Source organism: Anolis carolinensis, chromosome 1 (genome assembly GCF_035594765.1).
Source record: "Anolis carolinensis isolate JA03-04 chromosome 1, rAnoCar3.1.pri, whole genome shotgun sequence".
Lineage (NCBI taxonomy): Eukaryota > Metazoa > Chordata > Lepidosauria > Squamata > Dactyloidae > Anolis > Anolis carolinensis.
Genome location: NC_085841.1, coordinates 74,437,663 through 74,461,069, shown reverse-complemented (window position 1 = coordinate 74,461,069; position 23,407 = coordinate 74,437,663). Strand labels below are relative to the sequence as shown.

Sequence of the window (23,407 nt, the reverse complement as noted above, 5' to 3'; positions counted from 1 at the left end):
AGATATCACTTTACATTTCTATTTAAAGCCCCGATAATTCCTTTATAAAGTTTACAAATCATTGAAAGATAGTGCCTTATATGCCCAAGATTTCAGTCTTAGAGACCTAGCCAAGATAATTGGATATATGTCTACTCAAAAGTGCATCAGACTAATGAAGATCAGCAGCACCTAATTCCACGTAAGTGTGTTCTTTTTTGGCAATACATTCCTCATACACATACAACTATCATTTCCCAGATAAATCCACTAAGAATGGCAATTTTTTCATAGACAGGCAAGAGGCCACTACAGCTAGAAATGTAAACCGAAAGTATGCACTATACAACAGTAATTAAACCAAAATATAATCCATGTGTTACCAACACATATACATTCATAGAAAGTAAAACTCTATATTGTATTGTAATTTTTTCATAGAATCATACATTCTTTTCATAGAATCATAGAATTGTAGAGTTAGAAGATCTCGTGGGCCATCCAGTCCAACTCCCTGCCAAGAAGCAGGAAAATCACATTCAAAGCATCCCCAACAGATGGCCATCCCACCTCTGTTTAAAAGCCTCCAAAGAAGGAGCCTCCACCACACTCCAATGTTTTCCAATGTTTATTTCTTAATCCTATGGAAATCTGCAGTGAAATGCCTTGTTTTCCTTTTAAATCAGATTTTTAAATGCTCCTCTTTGAAAGAGATGGAATGTATCTGATGGGCAAGTAATTTTTTTTCTAAAGCAGAACTACAGTAAATGCTTTCTCCAAAATATATAGGATAGAAGCTATTGCAAAGAAATGTCAAATAATTGTCCATTTTTAATAAAAGAAGCACTGTTCAATTAGATTTGTTTGAGGAATGTCAGCTAGAAAAGGCAATTAAATTTGTTCATTGCACCCAGGCTAACATTTAGAAGAAATGAGATTGCCATCACTTTCTATAAGAACACAGCACCATCTATTGAAATGATTAGTAACAACAGGTGGAAATTGCTACTGCTTGGAGCCACCCGAAAAGGTGTCACCTTAAGAAATAGTAGACAGGAGCATATTTATTGTCTTTGCAAAACCCTTGCTTCCCAAGTATCACAGTCTGGAAAGACAGGAGTCTTTTTAAAATCCTCTATATTTTCAAGTTTAGTTAGATTAGATAAAAGGTGCAGAGAAGGAGAGGCTTGTAGGCTATCATCACACAAGATGTTTAGGATTATCGTCAGCTGCATATATTCCTTTTGGTGGAACCAGACCTCCCACAAGTTCCTGTACTCCTAATATGTTGGACTACAATGTGATGGGCTATCAAGATCCAGCCTAGGCATTGGCTATGCTAGCTGGAGGTAGGTGGAGTTGACCAGGATGTATTTAATATGCCAGCTTTGGGAAGCCTGCTATAGAATATGAATTCTATCAGTATACTCTCATTTTCACCAACAGTCACTTTCCATTTTCCTTTTCCATTTGATATATGCTATCAACTGAACAGTGTGCTGCCTCTCCACATTTTTGGTCTCCTGAGAATCCTGAGAAGGTTTTGACTGTAAAACCTTTGGCACTCAGTATTTGAATTCACGGTTGTAAAGAGTAATAAATGCTATATCCATGCACTGCTGTGGTTATTTGGTCAAGTTCTGAACCTCCTCCAAAGATCTCTGGTTCCATGGAAGCATTCTGAAAATGCAAAGCATTGAAAAATCCCTCTATAAACATTTTTTCTGTCATTCATTTCATCAGCAGTGATATGACATATCTATATTTCTTTTATTTATTTTTATTTTAAAATGACTAACAGCAACACAGCTGACCAAGCAATACAAACATTAATGTTAAATACAGTTCTAGAGTTTTGGGGAAAATGGAAGGAGAAAGGAAGAGAGTCAACCAAGGGCAAGATGGATGGACGGTATCCTTGAAGTGACTGGCATGAACTTAAAGGAACTGGGGGCGGTGATGGCCAACAGGGAGCTCTGGCGTGGACTGGTCCATGAGGTCACAAAGAGTCGGAAATGACTATGTGATTGAAGAAGAACAGTTCTAGACCAATATAATTACACAAAATGTTTTTGATAGCATAACATGAAAAGATGAAGCTTAAAATAATCTCTGATGTAACCCACACATCTTGCTTATTTATTAGTGAAATGAAAGGGGCCCAAATTGCAACAAATGTGTCATTTTAAAGTTTCTATTTGCTCCATCTGGTATTGTATTTCAATTTTTCTGAAAGAGCAATTTCTCATAATCTTACCAACAGTGAAGTTAGAGAATAGATCTTCCACAGTTCTCCACATTCTAACCATGCAAATCCTAGCAATATAGCAATAAGATCTTTATGCAGAACATTTGCCTTAACTCCTTCAAAACAGTTAATAGTAATAAAATAAAATAATAATAAAATTGATGTGTCTTTTCCTTTTAAAATGTAAAGATAAAGGTTCTCCCCTGACATTAAGTCTAGTCATGTCCGACTCTGGGGGTTGGTGCTCATCTCCATTTCTAAGCTGAAGATCTGGCATTGTCCATAGACACCTCCAAGGTCATGTGGCTGACATGACTGCATGGAGTGCTGTTACCTTCTCTTCAGAGCGGTAACTATTAATCTACTCACATTTGCATGTTTTTGAACTGCTAGGTTGACAGAAGCTGGGGCTGACAGTGAGAGCTCACCCCACTCCCTGCATTCGAACTGCAGTAATGCAGGACACAGTAACCACATATGATTTGTTGAATTATCTATAATTATTTTGAAATTATATCCATTTACAGTTGGCCTTCCATATCCACCAATTCTGCATCTATATATTCCAACATCCATGACTTGAAAATTCCAAAAAGCAAGTCTTGATTTCTCCCTGAAACCATGCAGAACCATTGTTAATGTCAATGAAACTAGGCATGGTAGGTGGATTCCCCTCTGCAGGTTGTTCATTCAAAGAACAACTCTTAGACTTCTGTTGCTCACTTTATCCCTCACCTTCCAATCTCTTTAGGGGTGTAATAACTGGATGCTAAAATGGCTGTAATGCTGGAAAAGCAGGTGTGGTTTGAATTAGATTAAAAACGATTTCCAGAAAGTGAGAAAGAATAATAAAACAACAAAATTTGTTGACATACAGGCAGGTTAAGCAGCTGGCACAACCCTTCTCAACCTTTCTAGCTTCAGGTCCTAGTTCAGGTCCTCAGAGGAGCACAATATAATAATTGTCATATCTATAGTTCTTGCTCTCTCTTTCCCTCAATCCCACTCTCACTCTCTTAATCTCTCTCTGTGTTTGTGTGTGTTCCCATGGTATCTCTTGGAGAATTTAATTTAGCTGTCTCCATACTTTTGAAATAATGTAGCAACTCAGTTTGAGTCCAAGTAACCATTTCCTAAATTCCTGATTTCTATACTCTTGGTTCCCATCTAACGAAATCTATATTTACATCTGACCCTATCTTGATCTTTTCCATTTCCGTCTGTTCTCTGGTCCTTTCACTAACTGTCCTTATTTGACAACGGAACATATAGGCCTCTCCTCTTACTTACGTGTCCTCACGTATGTAAGACACTCACCTGCTTTCCTCACTGTTCCATGAGCTGCCTTTAGCTGGGTCTGCTTAGGCCATCAAACACAATGAGTTAACCCTTCTCCAAAATTAACTGATTATCTGATTTAGTATAAGTCAGTTTCTTCTAAGCCTGTGAAACCTATATATATATATATATATATATATATATATATATATATATATATTCTCTTCCCCTCTGGAAAGGAAATCTATTCGAGATAAATGATCTAAAGTGGACATGCAGCCTTAGGGGGAAAGGATGAAACACATTTACCCTACTTCCCTCACACTGTTACTCCCATGGCTGAATTTTTCCTATCTTCTTTTTATTTGAAAAAATAAGCATCATACATAATCTAAATGTTCTTTGGTGAGCCATTATCTTTTGGGATAGAACTGTTGTAGAGATAAAACATTCTGCAGATCAAAGGGATTTGTAGAAATGTTTTTTAGTCTCCTAATGGTAAAGACTGCCTTTCACAAGAAATAGTTTCTAATTCACCTACTTAAATATATTTAATGGGTTTTTTATGCCTGAAGAATATTACAAACTCAAAGCTGCTTTTCATTTCCTGAAATTGTGTGGTGAAAGCTTCACGCTTGATAAAGATGTGAACTTTTTCATACCCTCAAGACATACTACGTCTTCCATGGTAAGAAAATGGGATAAGATTTAGGAAGTAAACAAGGGCAGATATAGCTGTGTGTGTGTGTGTGTTGAAGTTATCTGATGAATTATGCCAACTCTATGCATTTCATAGAGTTTTCTTAGGCAAGAAATACTTAGATGTGGTTTTGCCAGTTTCCTGTTCTAAAATACAGCCTGAAAGCACCCTGCTTAACTTCCAAGATAAGTTAGGCTCTACCCACCAGAAAATGGATTGGTGGTACAGGTAATAAGATGTAACTGATGGAGATGCTGAACTCTTTCTTCCACCATGACCAAAAATCTGTGTACATTGTTATCATGTTTTTAGTTTTGCCTGCATATATTACTAATACAATATCGGTTAAAGTGTTGCAGCTAAATAGAAACCACAATGACAATTTTACAATGTGGGGAAATGTCTATTACATTTTCATAATCAGTGAAGACATTTTAGATTAACACCAGAGCTTGGAATAATTAATATTTCACTGACCACTCTGGTTGGAGGATTGTGGGCGCTGAAATGCAAACAAGTACAATTTTTCCAATATCTGAGAAAAATTAGTGTGAGGACTTTCAAAAAGATATTTCTTCAGTGTCACACAAAAAGTAGAAAAGTCTGCAAATCATGCTCATCTCACTATTTTGTCGGGACAATCCATTACTCATAACATTTTTTCATATGATATAATGTTAGATTGCAGAATTCATGACCTTATTATGAATTATGATAGCTATCGATTCAGATGACTTGAAATCAAATAAACTCATAGAGGCTAAGAATTTCAGAGGCTACTAGTTATGAAGACTGCATGTTCCCTTCAGAACCAGAGTTCTTGATATTTTAAGGCACATTTAAGATGATGTATAAAGAAAGTTCAGCCTATGACTCTCTTTATGCAGCTTCCTCCAGATCCATGCTTAGAAACTATATAGTCACAATTTAGAGCAGGATGCTACTGAGAACCCAGAACACAATGACCTACTTCATTTCTTTAGTCAGGAAGACAAAACTTCTTGAAATAATTGTCTAATGTTAAAAGGTCAGTAAAATATCCATAATTATGCCCCACTAGCCTTGTCTTCTGATGAATGCCTCCGTAATAGCATTTGAGCTACACAACCCAATACTACTTTCCAAGCCTTCATTTTAAATTGTACTAGAGTCTAAGGCAAGGGCTGGTTGCCCTTTCTGTGAGGGGCAAATGACACAATTTAACACCCAAGATTACTTTGCTTATATCATGTGAGCTTCAGTTTGTTAAAAAATACTGGTGAATAGAGACCTTGTATAAAGCACTCTGTGTGTACACATATTTGTGCATATGCATGTATTTTTGGGGGGGGGGGTTGATTTGGAAAGAATCAAATTAAATCAAAATACAGTTTTCAAGAGTGAAAGCTATAATCAACTGAAAATTCTCAACTGCATTTATGTTTTCTTATCTTAGAGAATACAAAACTTGTAAGAATCATTGTGTTTGTTTCTTTGTGAAGAACTACAACAGAGTGTGTGGCCACCTAGTGATGAAATCTCAAGCATTCCTAGTTGGAGAAGGAATTGCTAGTGAGGAAATGCAAAAAACCTGTAGAATTGCTTGAGCTCCTATAAAGGAGGTAAGCAAAGGTTGTGTCTGTTAAGTCACAATAATATTATGCATATATATCCACCAAAATATTGACACGTAGCAGTGTAGTGTTTCTAAAATAGATATTTCAGGATTAAATTCTCACAAGCCAAATTCCACACATGGGATTCTCCCACTGGAGGGTGTGGGGAGGGGATTTGTAGTAATTCAGCTTCATCCTTTTTTCCCACCCCAGCTCTTTGTGCTCTTCAAAAACTGTTCTGAGAAGGGTTGGTAGACCAACCAACAGTATAGCAGTCTGTGGAGGACTGTATGGAGAAGGAGGGGACTGATACAAATGATTCACCACCCTATTTTTCAGTTGAAAACTTTATTCTAACTCACACTTCCCCCCAATTGATTTTGATCAATGTTTCTTTGTCTAAGGTTGTGGATTTCCCTCCAATGGGAGGCTGGGCTGGGAACTTCTCTGCTCTCCTTTTGCCAGAAGCTGAAGAACGTTTTGTTGAAATATGCATTTGCTGATTGACTGGTTGTGTGGGAGTCTTTGTGGAGAATCTTTGTGCTGTATTTTAATCTTCATTGTAATATTTTGAAGCAATATTATTCATTTTATAACCATATTATTTTTTTTAAAAAAAATACAGTAGTAAGATCTCCATGAAAGTCAGAAAAAGCATTATTTTTTTTAAAAAAAATACCTGAGGGAAAACTTTCCTAGGAATCTGTAGGAAGTTGACCATAGAGTCATGCTGAAGGATGTAGCGATTCCTAGAAAGAATATATTAATCAAATCTGAAAATAATCAAAGCCACAAAAGTTAAACCATAAATGCATTTAATTGTGCATTCACTTCCTTTTAATCATGTTTTCAGTTGTGGTTTGTTTTCAACTTGTTTGAAGTCTTCTTACAGACTTGTTGTAAGTCTTTCAACTTGTTGTAAGTCTTAAGAACTGCGAGAGATGATAGATGATAGATAGATAGTCCCAAGATTATTTAATCTGCAATGACAAGATATTGGGTAGGAAAGCTTAGCGATAACTTTCCTTGGTATTTTGCTGGACTACATAAACTAACCACTATTCTTTACTGAAGGGCAGCCATCAAGGAGTGTTTGAAAATGTCATAGGCAGGGAATGATGGTTTGGAGCAGTTTCGGCCTCCCTCACCCCCCCCCCCCCCCTTTCCAGTAACAATCAGGTAGGCTATTCATGAACACTGATTATCTAAAAAGTAAATTGCAAGACTTTGCTCAGAATGAGGGCTTTTCTATCTTGAATGTGCCTTATACTTTGAAAAAAGCTATTCAAGCAAGTGGACTGTCCTGAATCGATTGCCATTCAATTTCATTCTGTTTTTGTGCACTTGAACCATCATGAGGCAGAGAAATAGAAATGTCATTCAATGCATTTTCTATTATATTGATGTGTCACAATACAGTTATGGAACATCTGCCTGAAAGCTTCTAGTAAGAGTTCAAATTAGATCATCCAGGCAAAAGTTCTCCCAATTCAAATAAAAAGCAAACTCTTAATTGATTCTAGCAAAGCATCTTTTATCATCAGAATGACAGTTGATGAATTGATTTACCTTTCCTCTATTTACTTTTTTTTTTTTTTTTGCATCTCCAGGAGAACGGAAAGCTCTCTTTGCATAATGTTTACAAGAGGCAGAGAAAAAAATGTTATTCAATGCACTTTCCATTATACTAACGTGTCACAATATGGTTATTCAAAGATAGCCAATTTTCCACAGATATTGCTGAAAGCTATATTTTATATGAATGAACTGGCCAAACTATCACAAATCCTGTGTAAAATCATACCACATATTTTTGACATTAAAATGTGTGGTATATAATTCGGAGCGAATTACTGGGAGCAGTCAACCTCCTGTTCAAGGAGCTCCATTGGCTACCGATCACTTTCTGGTCCCAATTCAAGGTGCAGGTTATCACCTACAAAGCCCTAAATGGTTCAGGACCTGCCTACCTTCATGACCGCCTTTCCCTCTACGAACCTGCATGATCTCTTTGATCTTCCGGGGAGGCTATTCTCTCGCTTCCACTTCCATCACAAGCACGGTTGTTGGAACGAGGGAGAGGGCCTTCTCTGTGGTGGCCCCCGGCTCTGGAATTCCCTCCCCAGGGAGATTAGGCAAGCACCCACCCTGTCAGCCTTTAGAAAACAGTTAAAAACCTGGCTTTTCCAGTGTACCTTTGAATAATCAATCCCCATGACAGACCCCTTCTAAAGGAAAATTGCCATATTGTGCACTTTATTCTGCTCCCTTATTGGAAATAACTTGACCTCCTACCCCTCCCCTAATTCTTCTAGAGAAGACTTCAGCACTTTGTCCAGTCACCTTACTAAATGGTCTTGCAATCACATAGCTTTGCACTTTTGTCTTGACTGCCCCCCCCCCTCCATTTTATCCATTAAGTGGTGGTCTTTGCTTTATATCATCTTATCATTCTATTTTATTACTACTGTGTTATATTGTATTGTTACGTTTTTAATCTGTTTATTTTACCTGTTTGGTGATGCTGTCTATATATGCTTATAATTTTGTTGATGTTTCTGTTCTTTGGGCTTGGCCCCATGTTAGCCGCCCCAAGTCCCTTCAGGGAGATGGAGGCAGGATAGAAAAATAAAGTATTATTATTATTATATTGAAATCTGAAATATATACAGAAAGTCTTTACTTTCTGTATACTTGTTTGTTTAAGAAAACCTTATGAAATCCACAGGGTCAACATAAAGTCAACAGGTGACAGGCACATAGACATACAGTGGCAGGAAAGCTCCTATCTGGTGGAGGTTACTGGGGATGAGAGAAGCAAAAAAACTTCCTCATTGATTCCACTTCCATGATTTCTGTTATTCACCAGAAACAGAGGAGAAACAGAATTTATAAATGGAGATTACTTGGGGACAGGTTGGCATGGTAAATCCATGCCAAAACCTGGAGCGATTCTTAGATAACAGTGCCTTTTTGTGGGTTTGTTTTCAATATTTTTTATTTTTACATAATGGTCAGTTACATTTTGACAGTGATTATATATAGAGGGGGGGAAGAGAGAAAGTGGGATATAAGGTTGTCATCACCATCATTGTGATCCTAGCTTCTTGAATAGACTCTGAATCACTGATTGAGACTATGAAAGTGGGATAATAGCATGAAGTGAATAGTTGATAGCCCTGTTATTTTACCATGGTTCATATTTGATTCATATTGGCCCATCTTTCTCCCATTGTCTGCTACCCAATATGTAATATAGATAGGTTTATGCATGTGCCTAAGATCATCTGTTAACTTATGTTGCCACCATGAATTTCACAGAGTTTTCTTAAGCAGGAGATACTCAGGGGTGCGTTGCCAGTTTCTTCCTCTGAAATATTACATACAGCACCATTCATTTGCAGTCTCCAATTCAAGTATTGACCAGGGCTGACCCTGCTTAGCTTTCAAGATCACATGGACTTCTATGAGGTCTTTGTCCAGTTGGAAATAAACATTGTTTCCTCAACATTTCTACTACTATATATAGAAAGAATTATTGTAGAGTGCTAGAAATTTAACAATGAAAGAATATTTCATGGAAAGGCAGAATAATACCTTCAACTTGCACCTCCATTCCCCCCCCCCCCATCATAAATACCTCCCTACAACTATTTTTTCTCTTAATAGAGACACAGGAAACTAAAGCTTGCACATTTTGGTTGAATAATGTGTGTTATCACTGAGCTGTATCCCCTGAAAGGGGACCCCTTCATACTTGAGACATTCGAACTAATCCTTGATAGTACAAACAGTTATATGATTGTACTGTATTTAGGAGGGGGGATTCTAAAGCACTCTGGAAGAAGTCCATAGTTAAATGAAAACAATTCTATTCAAAAGAAATGCATATTTGAAATAGAAAGCACTCAAGGCTGTGGTTTCTTTGAATATTCATTTTTAATTCATTTTTATTTTTAAGTTACATTTTTATTTTTATTTCATTGCTAGGTAACTGGAGTGCTAGAAAGGCAATGTATAAATTAATTAACATCAGGTTGATGCTGAAGGATGATTGATTGATTGACTGATTGATTCAAAATAAATCTAATAACAAAGTAAGATGTAAGATAGAAAAATTTACTTACTGAAATCTCTGTGCTTGAATCATCAAATAAAAATCAAACAACCTATTAATTGCCTCAGCAGCTGAAGATCTTCCAGAATCGATCACTTCTACAATCTCTCCAAAGACCTTATGAGAAGAACAGTTTCTATCAGTGCTGTCTTCATGCATGGGCATGCTGGGCAGTTGCCTGAGGGCCCCAACAGCATAGAATCATAGAATCATAGAATCATAGAATAGTAGAGTTGGAAGAGACCACATGGGCCATCTAGTCCAACCCCCTGCTAAGAAGCAGGAAATCGCATTCAAAGCACCCCCGACAGATGGCCATCCAGCCTCTGCTTAAAAGCCTCCAAGGAAGGAGCCTCCACCACAGCCCCGGGGAGAGAGTTCCACTGTCGAACAGCTCTCACAGTGAGGAAGTTCTTCCTGATGTTCAGGTGGAAATCTAATCTATGCACAGACCAGAATTTAGCACTGATTTTCTGACCAACTGCCTCAACATTCAAATCTCTTACTAACTCGGTCAAAGGAGAAGAATTATGACTTGTAGTAAACGGTTGACATGTTTTCATTTGCAAGAGACATTTTACCATTTTTGTTGCATGAAATGTTATGAAAGCAGAATATTGCAACAGATTCACAGGAGGCAATTAATGGCTGGAGCCAATTATTGCTAACAGTGTGCCTTTCCAGCCTCTGCTGTTTGCATTCTAAGAATTCTATTTGTGTGGTGAAGCGTTAGAGAAAGTGGAGGAAAGTGAAGTGAGGAAAAAGAAGCTGTAGACTTAGTACATGGTACCAATAAATATAAGTTTATTTTATCAATAAGTTTCAGTTTTATTCCTGTGAGTAGTTGTGTAGGCAGGGCCCAGTGCATTGTTTTGCCGGGTCATATATTGCTGTTAAGACCGTATAAGTTTCTGTATGAAGAAAGTCATTCCAAACAAGGGATGACTTTTCTCATGGCCATTCAAACATGGATGTTCAGACAGGCCTTTGACAGTGAGTAGGCTAAATGGGCCCATATGAAACTGACACTTGGCACTTTGTGAATTGATGGCAGTTATCTACTGTTGTTTTAAAATTGCATTATTCTGATTTTATGCTACATGTGTGGTCAGAGGTTGTTGTAGAATTTTATGTGACTTGCTTTATACTTTTGTAACATTTTTACCTGCTGCATGTTATATGTGCACCCTGGAGTGCCTTTGTAAGACACCCTGAGTCCCTTTGGGGAGATGGTGGTAGGATATAAAGTTATTATTATTATTATTATTATTATTATTATTATTATTATTATTATTCCTCATATAAAGAGCAATAATTTCTTTCATAGAAAGATATGGGTTCTTGAAAAGAATAGGGACCATTAAGCTACAGGCTGGATATGACCGTAAATGTTTTTTGGAATTCCCGTTTCATAGTTTTAGAGTATAATTGAAAGGAGTTTAAATATCTTGTCTACTACTGAGGCTTGAAGGTCCATGATTATCATTTAAGAAAGCTGTTACCGATAACTGAGCTAAGGGGAAATTTGTTTTGAGCTGTGCCCTACACAGTTTGGGTCTAGCCTATTTGCATGACCACGTCTGCCCCTATGAACCTGCCCAGGCTCTGAGGTCCTCTGAGGAGGTCCTTCTCATGGTCCCACCTCCATCACAAGCAAGGCTGATGGGGATGAGGGAAAGGGCTTTTTCAGTGGCTGCCCCCTGGCTATGGAATGCCCTCCCCAAGGAGAGGGCTTTCCATAGCCAGGGGGCAACTGAAAACGTTTAGGAAATAACTGAAAACATGGCTCTGGAAGCAGGCTTTCGAAAATGGCTAATGGTAATCTAAGTGATGGAAGCTCAAAAAGAGACTAATTTTAACTGGCTCTTATAGCCTTTTTTTTTTTAACAAGAATAAGTTTTATGATGTTTTTAGTGTATCTCATGTCTTAATTATCACATTGTTTTATATTTGTGATTGCTGTTATGAGTTATTATTAACATGGTTTTGTGCTTTATTTTTTATTGTGTATCATGATTTATTTTTCTTTGATTTGTTGTTTTAGTTTTAACTTTCTCTGGATCGTAAATGTGATTGTTATTATTTATTTTGTTTTTCCTTGTTGTAAGCTGCTCCAAGTCCCCTTGGAGAGTTCCAAGATGCTCAGTGGATACAAAATCTATGAATGCTTAAGTCCCATTATATCCAATAGCATAGGTAAAATGGTATCTCTCATAAAATGAAAAAGGCAAAGTTTGCTTTTTGATTTTTTAAAAAAGGTTTTCAAACCATGGATGGTGGAATTTGTGGGTTCTGTGGATATCTATAGATATGGGAGGCTGCAAATATCCACCTACTTTGCAGTATTTTGCCAGTCTGAGCCAACTAAGATTCCATTTGAACCTTCCACTTTCTTTTTAGGAATTCAGTCTTTTCTTTGTGTGGAATCCAAGATCTGAAACCAAAGTGGGAAAGTCTACTTTTTAAATCTTTTTCTTTCTTTTTTTTTGACACCTTCCATGATCTCTCTCTCTCTCTCTCTCTCTCTCTCTCTCTCTCTCTCTCTCTCTCTCTCTCTGCGATGGCTGGAGCCTAATAGGGCAATGCATCTGCTCCCGCTTTTACTCTGTGCTTTAAGGATCCAGCCTTTGCTGAAGTCTTTCCACAATTAGGTTCAGCACTTTGAACAGTTCTTTAAAGTTGGGACTTAAACCTAGTGCAAATTCACAACCTCATTAACATTAAAACCCAGAAGCAGCCACCAGGTCAGTGGCTACATGAAATTAGGCCAATTGGGCTAACAACTACAAAGCATCTTATGAGCTTATGTTGGACGATAGTGGATTTTTAAAATATATTTTTTATCCTTTGTCTACTGACTCTGTAAGGCTTACAAAAAAGAAACACAAATAAAATGTGCAGTGCTGCTTTTATTAATATTTAGCTCTTGTTGTAAATCTGAATAAAAACATGAAAAATGAGAAAGTGACAAAGGAAAAGTAAGTTTCATTATATACAAATCCCCACAACTGCTACATATTTTATCAAGAAAAAAGCACTTGCTTTTTAAATCTTTCCTATTCTGAGATGGTTAGAACAGAGTAAGATTGTAAACATTCTTCCTATAAACAGGAAATCAGCTATATTAAAGTTAGATGGTATTCTAGCTAGGGAAAATGAGATTATTTCATAACAAAAAGGAGAGGAAATGCTACATGATCATTTTATATGAACATAAAAAGCAATATGGAAAATATGAGAAGAAATGAAATGCCAAAGTTATTACTAAAATATGTGGACTATGGTATGTTACACTATATGTACTTGGGACTAAGTCTAGTTGTTAGAATATATACATTGCATAAGCTACTGAATGGAAAAGTCAAACATATGAAAATCCCATTGATTCAAGGGTCTGTTCTATTTGGAACCAATTATAGCCAGCAGTTAGATTTAGACCCAACACCTATGTAGATAGCTGGCCATGGGATCCAGTTGTAACTGAAAGGTTTTTTTTCTGGTACTTGTTTACAGTATTTATATTCCATCCTTCTCACCCCGAAAGGGACTCAGGGCAGATCATAATGTATATATACATGGCAAACATTCAATGTCATTAGACATACGACATACAGACAGAGATAGAGGCAAAGACACAGAGGCAATTTAACATTTTTCAGCTTCTGGCTTCATGAGGATATGCTCGATTCCGGCCACAGGGGGAGCTGCTGCTTCATCATTCACTGTGACACTGAGCAGTACCTAAATGTCCTACTTGATAGAGGCAACTATCTTTCAGGTTGCTTAGGTCAACAATGAGCTAGGCCATTTTTTTAATTGGTCGGGCACTCAATCCGACCCGAGCTTGTTCAAACTCATGACATCTCGGTCAATAGTGACTTATAGCAGCTGGCTACTAACCAATAGAAGTATTTTTTTTTTCTTTTTCTAAGGAATATCAGTATATGCATGAATAGTACACATAAATATTTGGTTGTCTAAACAAAATCTGGTTTAAAAATAAATAACTAAGTCAGAAAAACAAGAACATTGGAGTTTACTCACCACTTAGCACAATCAGCAGTCACATAGGTTATCTGCTCATAATCTTCTCCTCTATAGTGTAATGTGTTATATTTCTATTGAAAAGACTTTTTCTTCGCCCAACTTGGAAATACCCTAATATTCTCTGGTGGTCTTTCAACCAAACACTAAACAAATCTGACCCTCACTTTCCAAAATTAGATAAAATTAGAGTATGGTATTTATTATTCACCTTCCCAGAATTACACAGGCTGGCTAAAACTATGAATAATAGCAAATCCTACTGAACAATTATTTTTGGCAGAAATAACACAGAGTCATGCTGTAGAGCCTATGAAATGCATAGAGAGGATCTATTTCGTCAGATGTGAATAAATGAAATCAATGATACTTGTCCACAGATATGAAGTGGGGGGGGGGGTCATAGTGTACATGGATATTAAAATTACAACACTGTTTAAGATTCAAAACTATGACTACAGCTATTGATTTCTTGCCTACAATTGCTCACAAAATTCTGCCAAGAATGATAAAGAGCAGAGGTCTTATATAATTAAAGATAAAGACAGTAGATTTCCTTTTTGCAGCACATTCTGGACATTGTTTCCTTTGCTCTTTTCCTTCAGTCCAAGGACATCTTATGTTAGACATTTATTAATTACGCTCTGATAGTGCAGAGTTAAAGCAAAATATTCAACATGATCACAATAAGATTCTATTCAGTAGGACTGACACTCTGTTCTGAGGGAATGCTTTAGCAGGAGTAGGAATATATAGCCATACACTGTATGTTGAGCTCACGAATGTATCTATAAAATATTTAACCCTCATATTAGTTCAGACTACTGCTTCCATAATTTTTTACCATCAGTGAAACTGACTAGGACTTCTGGAAATGTGCAATACAAAACATCTAGAGATCCAATGTGACATCATTCTGGTAAATGAACTTCTTTCCTAATTTACTAGTATCAAACTATTTCTTACTCAATACTTGAAATACTTTTTTTTTTGCAAAATTAGTTACAATGTGTTATGGTGGATAAAAGTTCCAATGATGGAAAATTAACAGAGTATTTTTTGAAAACCATGTGGAGAATATCAGGCCCTTCGTATCTTATTGGACTGCAGTTCTCATCAACCATTGCCAGAAAAACCAATGGTAAGGAATGCTGGAAATTACAGTATAACAACATCTGGAAGTCCATATGTTTCCCACCTTTGTTAAACTGCAGAGATATTCATGGTGCAGAAAACCTCTCCTATCTCTGTTTCTGTAGAAACAACAATATACGTAACACAATGTTCACCCTGCTTCTCATTTTTCACATGGATGACTCTAGCAAGCAGTCTATTGATCTTTGTGCTTTTGTTCCTTTTTAGATACACCAAAATGAAGACAGCCACCAACATCTATATTTTCAACCTTGCCCTGGCAGATGCATTAGCGACAAGCACATTGCCATTCCAAAGTGTGAATTACCTCCTGGGAACATGGCCATTTGGAACCACTATTTGTAAGATTGTTATATCTATAGATTACTATAACATGTTCACAAGCATTTTCACCCTCTGCACAATGAGTGTGGATCGCTACATAGCCGTTTGCCACCCTGTCAAGGCTCTGGATTTCCGGACCCCCAAAAATGCCAAAATTGTCAATGTCTGCAACTGGATTGTTTCTTCAGCCATTGGCATTCCAGTTATGGTGATGGCAACTACAAAAGAGAGCCATGGTGAGTAAAAAAAAAAAAAAAAAAGGAGGGGAGTACTCTCTATCATCAAATATTCATTTAATAAAGATAATTATGTCTAGAAGTTGCAGATCAAGCATATTGCATCTAAACACTTTGTGAGGATCAGTTCATGTAAAACAATCCCTTAAAAGAAACGTACAAAACTAAGGAGGTCAATGTTCCATGACAGAACAAGCCAGATTGCATGTGTTTTGTAATCTTCCTTTTACTTCAGCCAGTGTGTGATCTTAGAGAGGAGATGTATACGGTTGCAGGTGCAAGTGTAGCCATGTCTATATCTACTCATCTGTGCTGCAAGATTTAACTGGTTTAGGTTACAATCTGAAACCAACTAATTTGGGAGTAAATGCATTGAACTCAGGGGGGTGAATTGCTGAGCATATCTAAATTGATGCTCCCCATGGATGTTATCTTTAAGCCATCTGCTGATATAGTTCCTAGGAAAGAAACACACGACTTTAGCCATTAGACACAGATGTGGCACCATTTCTGGCACATTTGGCAGGGGGAACTGCCCCCGCTCATCAGATAGTTTAAGATTAAGAACTGGCTTATACTATGTTGTTATAAATCAATAAACTGATCAGCTAAAACTTTCACTCCATGACTAGTTGCCCATGCTGAGGGATGGTATGAGATAGGATGTGTAAAGACACATGTTTGAAAGGAGGGAAAGAAATATATGGTGCATATGTAAGAGAGAAGTATACTGGTGTGTATATGAGAGAGAGGATGGTTTGTGATAGTGGGTATGGATTATTTCATTTCAATTTGATTTAAATATATGCATCTTTTAATGAATAACCTTTGCCCTCATTAAAGACTTCTTCTAATAAACCTCAAGCCATTTATATGGCCCACAGTAGCTGTTTCCATTTGTTCAATATACTCCTCATATGCAATAATACATTCAATTTCCATAGGCCATTTGATCCCAATACAGGCAGTCCCCAAGTTAAGAACATGATAACTCTTTCAGGAGTGACTTTCCCTTCTGAGGGGTAGATTTCTCTCACTTCTTGTTGTCTTGTCCTCATCCTTGTGGAGAGGGGGTGGGATAAAAATAAAGTTGTTATTATTATTATTATTATTATTATTATTATTATTATTATTATTATTATTAATAGCTATGAGTTGTTTATTAGTCCGATGTTTGTAATTCAGAGACTGCCTGTACTGTGCTATATTGTATTTTACTGCATTGCATTGTGCTGTATTGTAGTCTGTCATATTTATTTATACCTCAGCTTTTATCAATTGAGGGTCCCAAAGTGGCTCGATTTCCAAACATTAATAGCATTAGAGCTATAGCACTCTCAAAAAACAAAACATGGCCCAAGTAACTTGTATTTGGGGTGTTAACATACAGGAGACAAACAGTGGCTATATTTCATATTGGGCGCAGAAGCCATTCTTCAGGGTGAATCTTACAATTTTAAAAAATCAAATGGAACAGCAGTATTTAGACATTAATAATTGCAAACAGTCATGTTATACTACACACCCTAGACTAGAAATAGCAGCAATTTGTTTGCTGCCCAGAGTCAGTCAAAATATTCTCCATATGTGGTTCCTGCTCAGCTTTCAGAAGAACTTGACCATAAGGTAAAGACAGTGGTTCTCAACCTGTGGGTCCCCAGGTGTTTTGGCCCAAAAATCCTAGTCAGTTTACCAGCTGTTAGGATTTTTGGGAGCTGAAGGCCAAAACATCTAAGGACTCACAGGTTGAGAACCACTGGTCTAGGAGGACCTAGATATTCCTAGAGAGACCATATTAATCAAATCCATGATCACTGGCTGCCCTAAGACTGTGAAATGACCTGCCGGAAGAGATTTGACTGCTAAATCAGCTTGTCGTAATTTAAGATACAACTGAAGACCTATCTCTTCTGGCAGACCTTCTCAGTCAATTTTAACTATGAATTTGAAATTCACATTCTATGTCTATTATATTTTAATCTTTGTTCCATGTATTTTAAAATATGTATTTTAATATACGCATTTTATTGAATGTATTTTATTATGATGATGTATTTAACAGTTGTCCCCTGCCTCAAGCCATGAGGAGTGGTGGCTAATTAAAACTCTTATTATTGTTATTGTTATTATTATTTAAACAGATCTGCAAAAGTTCAACACAAGTAGAAAGCCAATTGTATTGTATGATTTTTGAAACATTAGAGTCTCTATTAAAATCATCTCTACCTCAAGATTTAAGGTGGGTTAATGGGACAATCCAACCAATTATAAAATGTTGTTTGGATTGCAAATGTTAGAAAAAGGAGTTGCTATTTCACTAGGAGTTCAAAACACTTTCTCTCATAAATCATTCATATTTTCAAGTGACCTCTGCTTCTAAAGAAGTGTTTCCCAAGGTGGTGCCCACCAGATGTAAGCTATGATGGCTAGTGGCAATGAAAGTTGTTCAATTCATCTGGAGGGCAACAGGTTTGGAAAGCCTACTCTGAATAAACATTGTCCATATAATTTTGGCATGGTTATGTCTGGCATCTCCCAATATTTTCTCTTCACAATTCTATCTGTCTGCCTTCGTCTTGCATAAACTACACATATTATTTCATTCCCTATATATATCCAATTATCAACTCTAAACTAAATGTGAGGGTGCTTCAAAATGGGGGTTGATTTTGCAGAACAAATATAAGTAGGGACAATTTAGAAAGGCACTTAACATTGATATTCTCATGTTATAGTTATAGATTTGATTTGGTGCTGAAGTAGGATGAAAAGAAAGTTTGGAAGAAAATCAACAGTCTGCTAATATGCATTCCTTTTTCTTCTTCTTTTTATAGGCTCAATTGATTGCACACTTACATTCTCTCATCCAGCATGGTATTGGGAGAACCTTCTGAAAATCTGTGTTTTCATCTTTGCCTTCATCATGCCTGTCTTAATCATTACCGTGTGCTATGGACTCATGATTTTACGCCTGAAGAGTGTTCGAATGCTCTCTGGCTCCAAGGAAAAGGATAGGAATCTCCGAAGAATCACCAGGATGGTCCTTGTGGTAGTGGCTGTCTTCATCGTCTGCTGGACTCCCATCCATATTTATGTGATCATTAAAGCCCTGGTCCATATTCCTGAAACTACTTTCCAGACAGTCTCCTGGCATGTCTGCATTGCTTTGGGGTACACAAATAGCTGCCTTAATCCCGTCCTTTATGCATTTCTAGATGAGAACTTCAAAAGGTGTTTCAGGGAATTCTGCATCCCAACAGCTTCAACCATTGAGCAGCAAAACTCCACTCGTGTTCGACAAAACACTCGTGACCATGCTTCCACTGCCAATACAGTGGATAGAACTAACCAGCAGGTATGACTAGCAGTGGAGATGTTATCTCTGGATTCAGAAAATCCTCCTGGAGATGACATGAATTCTGAAATTACAGTCTTTACTGAAGTGTAGTTTTTGGCAGTTTTATAGTGCCTGTTTGATTTTTCCTCCCTAGTTGGATTGATACACATTAATGGAAAAACTAATTCATTTGAGCCAAGCCTAAATTGATTCCAGGAAGCTAGGAAGCTCCCCTGTGATTCAGGCCCTGACTGTAAATTATTGTGTTATTTATCTTATAGATAGGAAAGGAGATACTTTTATGGTGTTTTTCTGCAGAAAGTATGTTATTCCTCAATCTTGTGGAAATTATTCTGAGTTGCTTGCACCAAATCAAAGTACTGGTGCAATTAACTACAAACTGTGAGTCCTAGCTGACAACAGGCCTCATAGCAAGATCAGCAAGCCACCTGACAGCCTTGCTCAGTAATACTAAGCTCTTGATTTAATGATATTTTGGAAAGGGCCATGTATAGTCATAATATATATTTAAGACAGCTCTTCTCAGATTAAGGGTCCTTTGGCCCATTCTGCTATATAGGACCCTGATAATCTGCCCCAAACCCTATCTTGACAGCTCCACTGACTCACAATATGCACTTTTATAAATGTTCTATAAACCTGTGGACAAAAGTACATTGTGACCCTTCCTTCATGAACACAGTTTGGTTACCTGTTTTTCCATGCATGTCTTAGAGCAGGTACACAGAGTGATTAGACCAGGCATGGGAAAGCATTTCACTGGAAAGAATCAGCATTCCTACATTAATTAAAGCACAATAGGGAGATATTTTTGTGCACAAGCTTGTGTGGGCTAAATTCAGAAAAAGTACACTGCTCAGTTCTCCTTTTCATATGAATACCCTCAACAATCAATTCAATCCATGTGGTTAAGAAAAGCTGTTGACATAACTGTGTTCTCAATTATATAATTGTGTTCCTTTCACTTTAAGTAGTAGATATAATTAATTTGCCCCACACATGATACACACAAACACACACACACGTGAACTTTCAGATTTATTCTTTATATCAGTAGAGAGAAAACAATGGCTCTGCACATGTTTTGGACTACAAACTCTGATAATTTCCTATAATTTCTGTCTGGATCTGATGGGTATTTTTTGGTCAAAATAGTTGGAGCATCAATGGTTCTTCTCCACTGCTCTCCATCTGCTGACAGTCTTTCTTGATCCTTTATTTTCTTTTACTCTAACACATGGTGACTCTCTTGTCTTAAGGACAATATCTCCTCTTTTTGATCTGTCACAGGGCCCTTCCATACAGTCATATAACCCAGAATATCAAGGCAAATAATCCACAATATCTGCTTTGAACTGGATTATCTGGGTCCACACTGCCATATAATCCAGTTCACTGTGGATTTTATACAGCTGTGTGGAAGGGGTCACAGAAAGCAGTAATCAGTCCACATGGTGGGAATAAAGCAATGGTAGTAGAGGAAATACAACTTTAGATGGCAGCTGCAACAACAGTTGATACCAATGCTATGGGCAGAGGGAGGGAGCATGGAAATACATGAACCCATTTTGCAATCAAGATTCAGATCTAGGGGTCATTTCCTTCTGGTTTAGTTCAGGTCAGAATTTACTTGAGGGAGAATGGGTACTTGTACTTTTGGGGAGGGTCGATTCTTGATACTTGGATTATGTATTGAGTTGATGGCTGAAGTCTGAGCTGAACTAGATAGCTTTGGGCTGGCTCTAATTCCTTCTAAGTGTAGTGGATTTTCTTATGAAGCTACTAGAATTATAGCTTTGTTAAGATGTAGCTTAATGGGGATTCAGTTTGTGGGAAAAGGAGTGGATAAAAAAAATCTTTTAGGTTTCATTTTTTTAACAGTGCCAAACATGGATAGAAATGGGGGTCTGAGTAACGAATTATTTATATTCTAATCCCAAGGCACATTTTACAAAACTCACTCTAGGCATTGTTTTAGGAGTGGGATCATGATGCAACCATTCTTTTTACACCTCCATTTTTCACTATTGAAAAAGCCTTTCAGACATCACAACTCCCTGGTCCCTGTTGCTATGTTTCTGAAGCTTTACAGAGATACCTATGCCCATATGGTACACATGAAGTAGCATCTATCTCTTTCCCCATGGCCCATTTTCATTTAAAAATAATGATGATGTGACACTTTAATATGCTCACCCTGATAATTTCCTTCCTGTTTAAGTAGCTTGGACCCAGTGAACATCAAGATTGTTTGTAATTTGCAGGTTAAACAGCAGCAGTCCTAACATATTGCCCTAATCCCTTGCTGTAGCAATTCTAACCTGATTTGTTTTCTAATTCATCATGCATTTTGCCATCCAACATTATGACCAAAATCCTTATTGGCGTCTTAAATGTGTATAAGTTCCCTGCATGCTTTTTGTAGTTGAATATTTTGTCTTATGTGGAAAGTCCACTTTGAATTCAATGTTAGAGAAGCATATTGAAGTGCCATTATGCATACAGATGTGTGTTACATATGGACACATCTTATACACTGTACATATATGAACTACATGTACATGTCTGCATGTGCATTCAGTTGCACATTTTGGTGTCATAATTCTGTCCCGCAACATTACAATTCAACACAAATGCAGCATGGCACAAATAATATGTAGAGACTCACGCTATACAACTCTTATGTAGGATCTTGGCCAATATTTCCATAGACAAGGACAGTTTAATAGACAAGGACAGTTGTTATATAATACACTGGAAAAGGATACATACAAATGAAACTGATTGCTTCATTTGGAAGCCAATATCCTGTTCAGCGTAATTATACTGAAAAGGGCACACAACACTTTATTTGTTGCCTGTGTTTGAGCTAAAATGATAAATTAGAAAGTCAAAATTGTCATAACATTAAAAGTGAAAATACAATAACTTTACTAAAGATCTGTTCAAGCAGGAATTTTATGTCACTATATAATGATAATTTGGAATGTGGTATCATCAGAAGCAATTTGAATGTCTAAAATGGGTTTCATTCATGTGCCCATTTTTTTAAAAAAGACTCATACATTTCAAAAATCCAGGAATCACTGAGAGCATCTTTTGTTTGCTGTACTTCAGAAAATTCCAAATGCCCTCTTTCTTTACCTGTGAAATCTCTTTCATGGTCTGGAAACTTTGAGGAGCAGCTGCATGCGTCCAAAAAAGTAATTTCTATATTTTGCACAGAATTTTGCCCTTCCTCTGAGAGTTCCAAGTAGGATATGTGAGTCTACACCTTCTTTTTATTCCAATGACAATATCATGTAAGTTAGGCTGGGTGGAAAGGAAGTGACGGGACTAAAGTAACTCAATGAATTTCATAGCTAAACAAATTTGTACCTGGGTCTCTTCCATCCTGGTCCAAGTACTGCCATTCTCCAGCTTTCAAATTCTTATTACATTTTATATTCAAAACAATTAATATGTTCCAGCTGATGGCCCTGTTCTGCTACACCCACCCAGAGGTCCAACGTTCAAATTATTTCTAATGTTTCACAAGCCAAAGTACCTTCACTAATATTTGATCTCTTTAAATGGAAAACGTTTCAAATGTATTGGCTAAGAATCACACTTGGCCTAGGCAATTTTTAATTCCTGTTGGCTTATATTATTTAAATCAAATGAGAAAATTTAGACCTAAATTACATGCAATCTCACATGCAATTTTATTCATGAGTGATTCCCAAATCCCCTTGATGCAAAGCCAAAGCAGATGAATTAGGTTTTTTAATTCAGCCAAGCCTTCTGTACACACAACTTACTACAGAGCTACCAAGTTAAACAAAACAAAAGCCCTATCATAGTATTCCATTATTTAAAATCTTTTAAAATAACTGAAGGAAGTGAACATATCTGAGATCTCCTGAGAGATATACGTGCTAATCTGTTCCATCACAGCCAACAATTTTGTAGTTCAGCAGGTTGAAAATGTTTCTGTTCAGAGTACAACACTCTGGCAACTCCATTAAAGATGTTATTCTGGAATGCATTTTTATGAACTATGCCGCACTTTGATTTCTGAATTATTATTCTGAGATACAAGTACACCATACCTGAGGGAAGGGGGAGAGTGCAGAAGGAAGAGGCAGTGATAATTTCTTTACGGCTGTAAAATATCTGTAAGGGAAGATCTGAATTTCTTTGAGGGGTACTATGGCCCTCCGAGGCCCTCTGAGACCTTGAGAGGGGACAAAGTGACAGTCACACACTCATGTACAAATGCACTCTGTCAGCCTAGCCATCAACAACAGAAGGGGGGAATTCAAAGGCTCAGCAGTGAGACTGCAAGGGAGGGATTGGGGAAAACAGCTGCCTATGGCTGGCAGATGTAGTCT

The 23,407-nt window shown here is 37.1% G+C and overlaps 1 protein-coding gene across 2 annotated transcripts in view; it reads left to right on the top strand.

Annotated features, from left to right (window-relative positions):
- oprm1 (opioid receptor mu 1) overlaps positions 1 to 23,407 on the top strand; it is a 31,080-nt gene that overhangs the window by 3,848 nt on the left and 3,825 nt on the right. For both annotated transcript variants that reach the window (XM_003215799.4, XM_008123726.3), the window contains exons 2-3: positions 15,324 to 15,676; positions 18,511 to 19,031. In XM_003215799.4, coding sequence (XP_003215847.2) covers positions 15,324 to 15,676; positions 18,511 to 19,031 — 874 coding nt within the window. The remainder of the gene's footprint in view (positions 1 to 15,323; positions 15,677 to 18,510; positions 19,032 to 23,407) is intronic.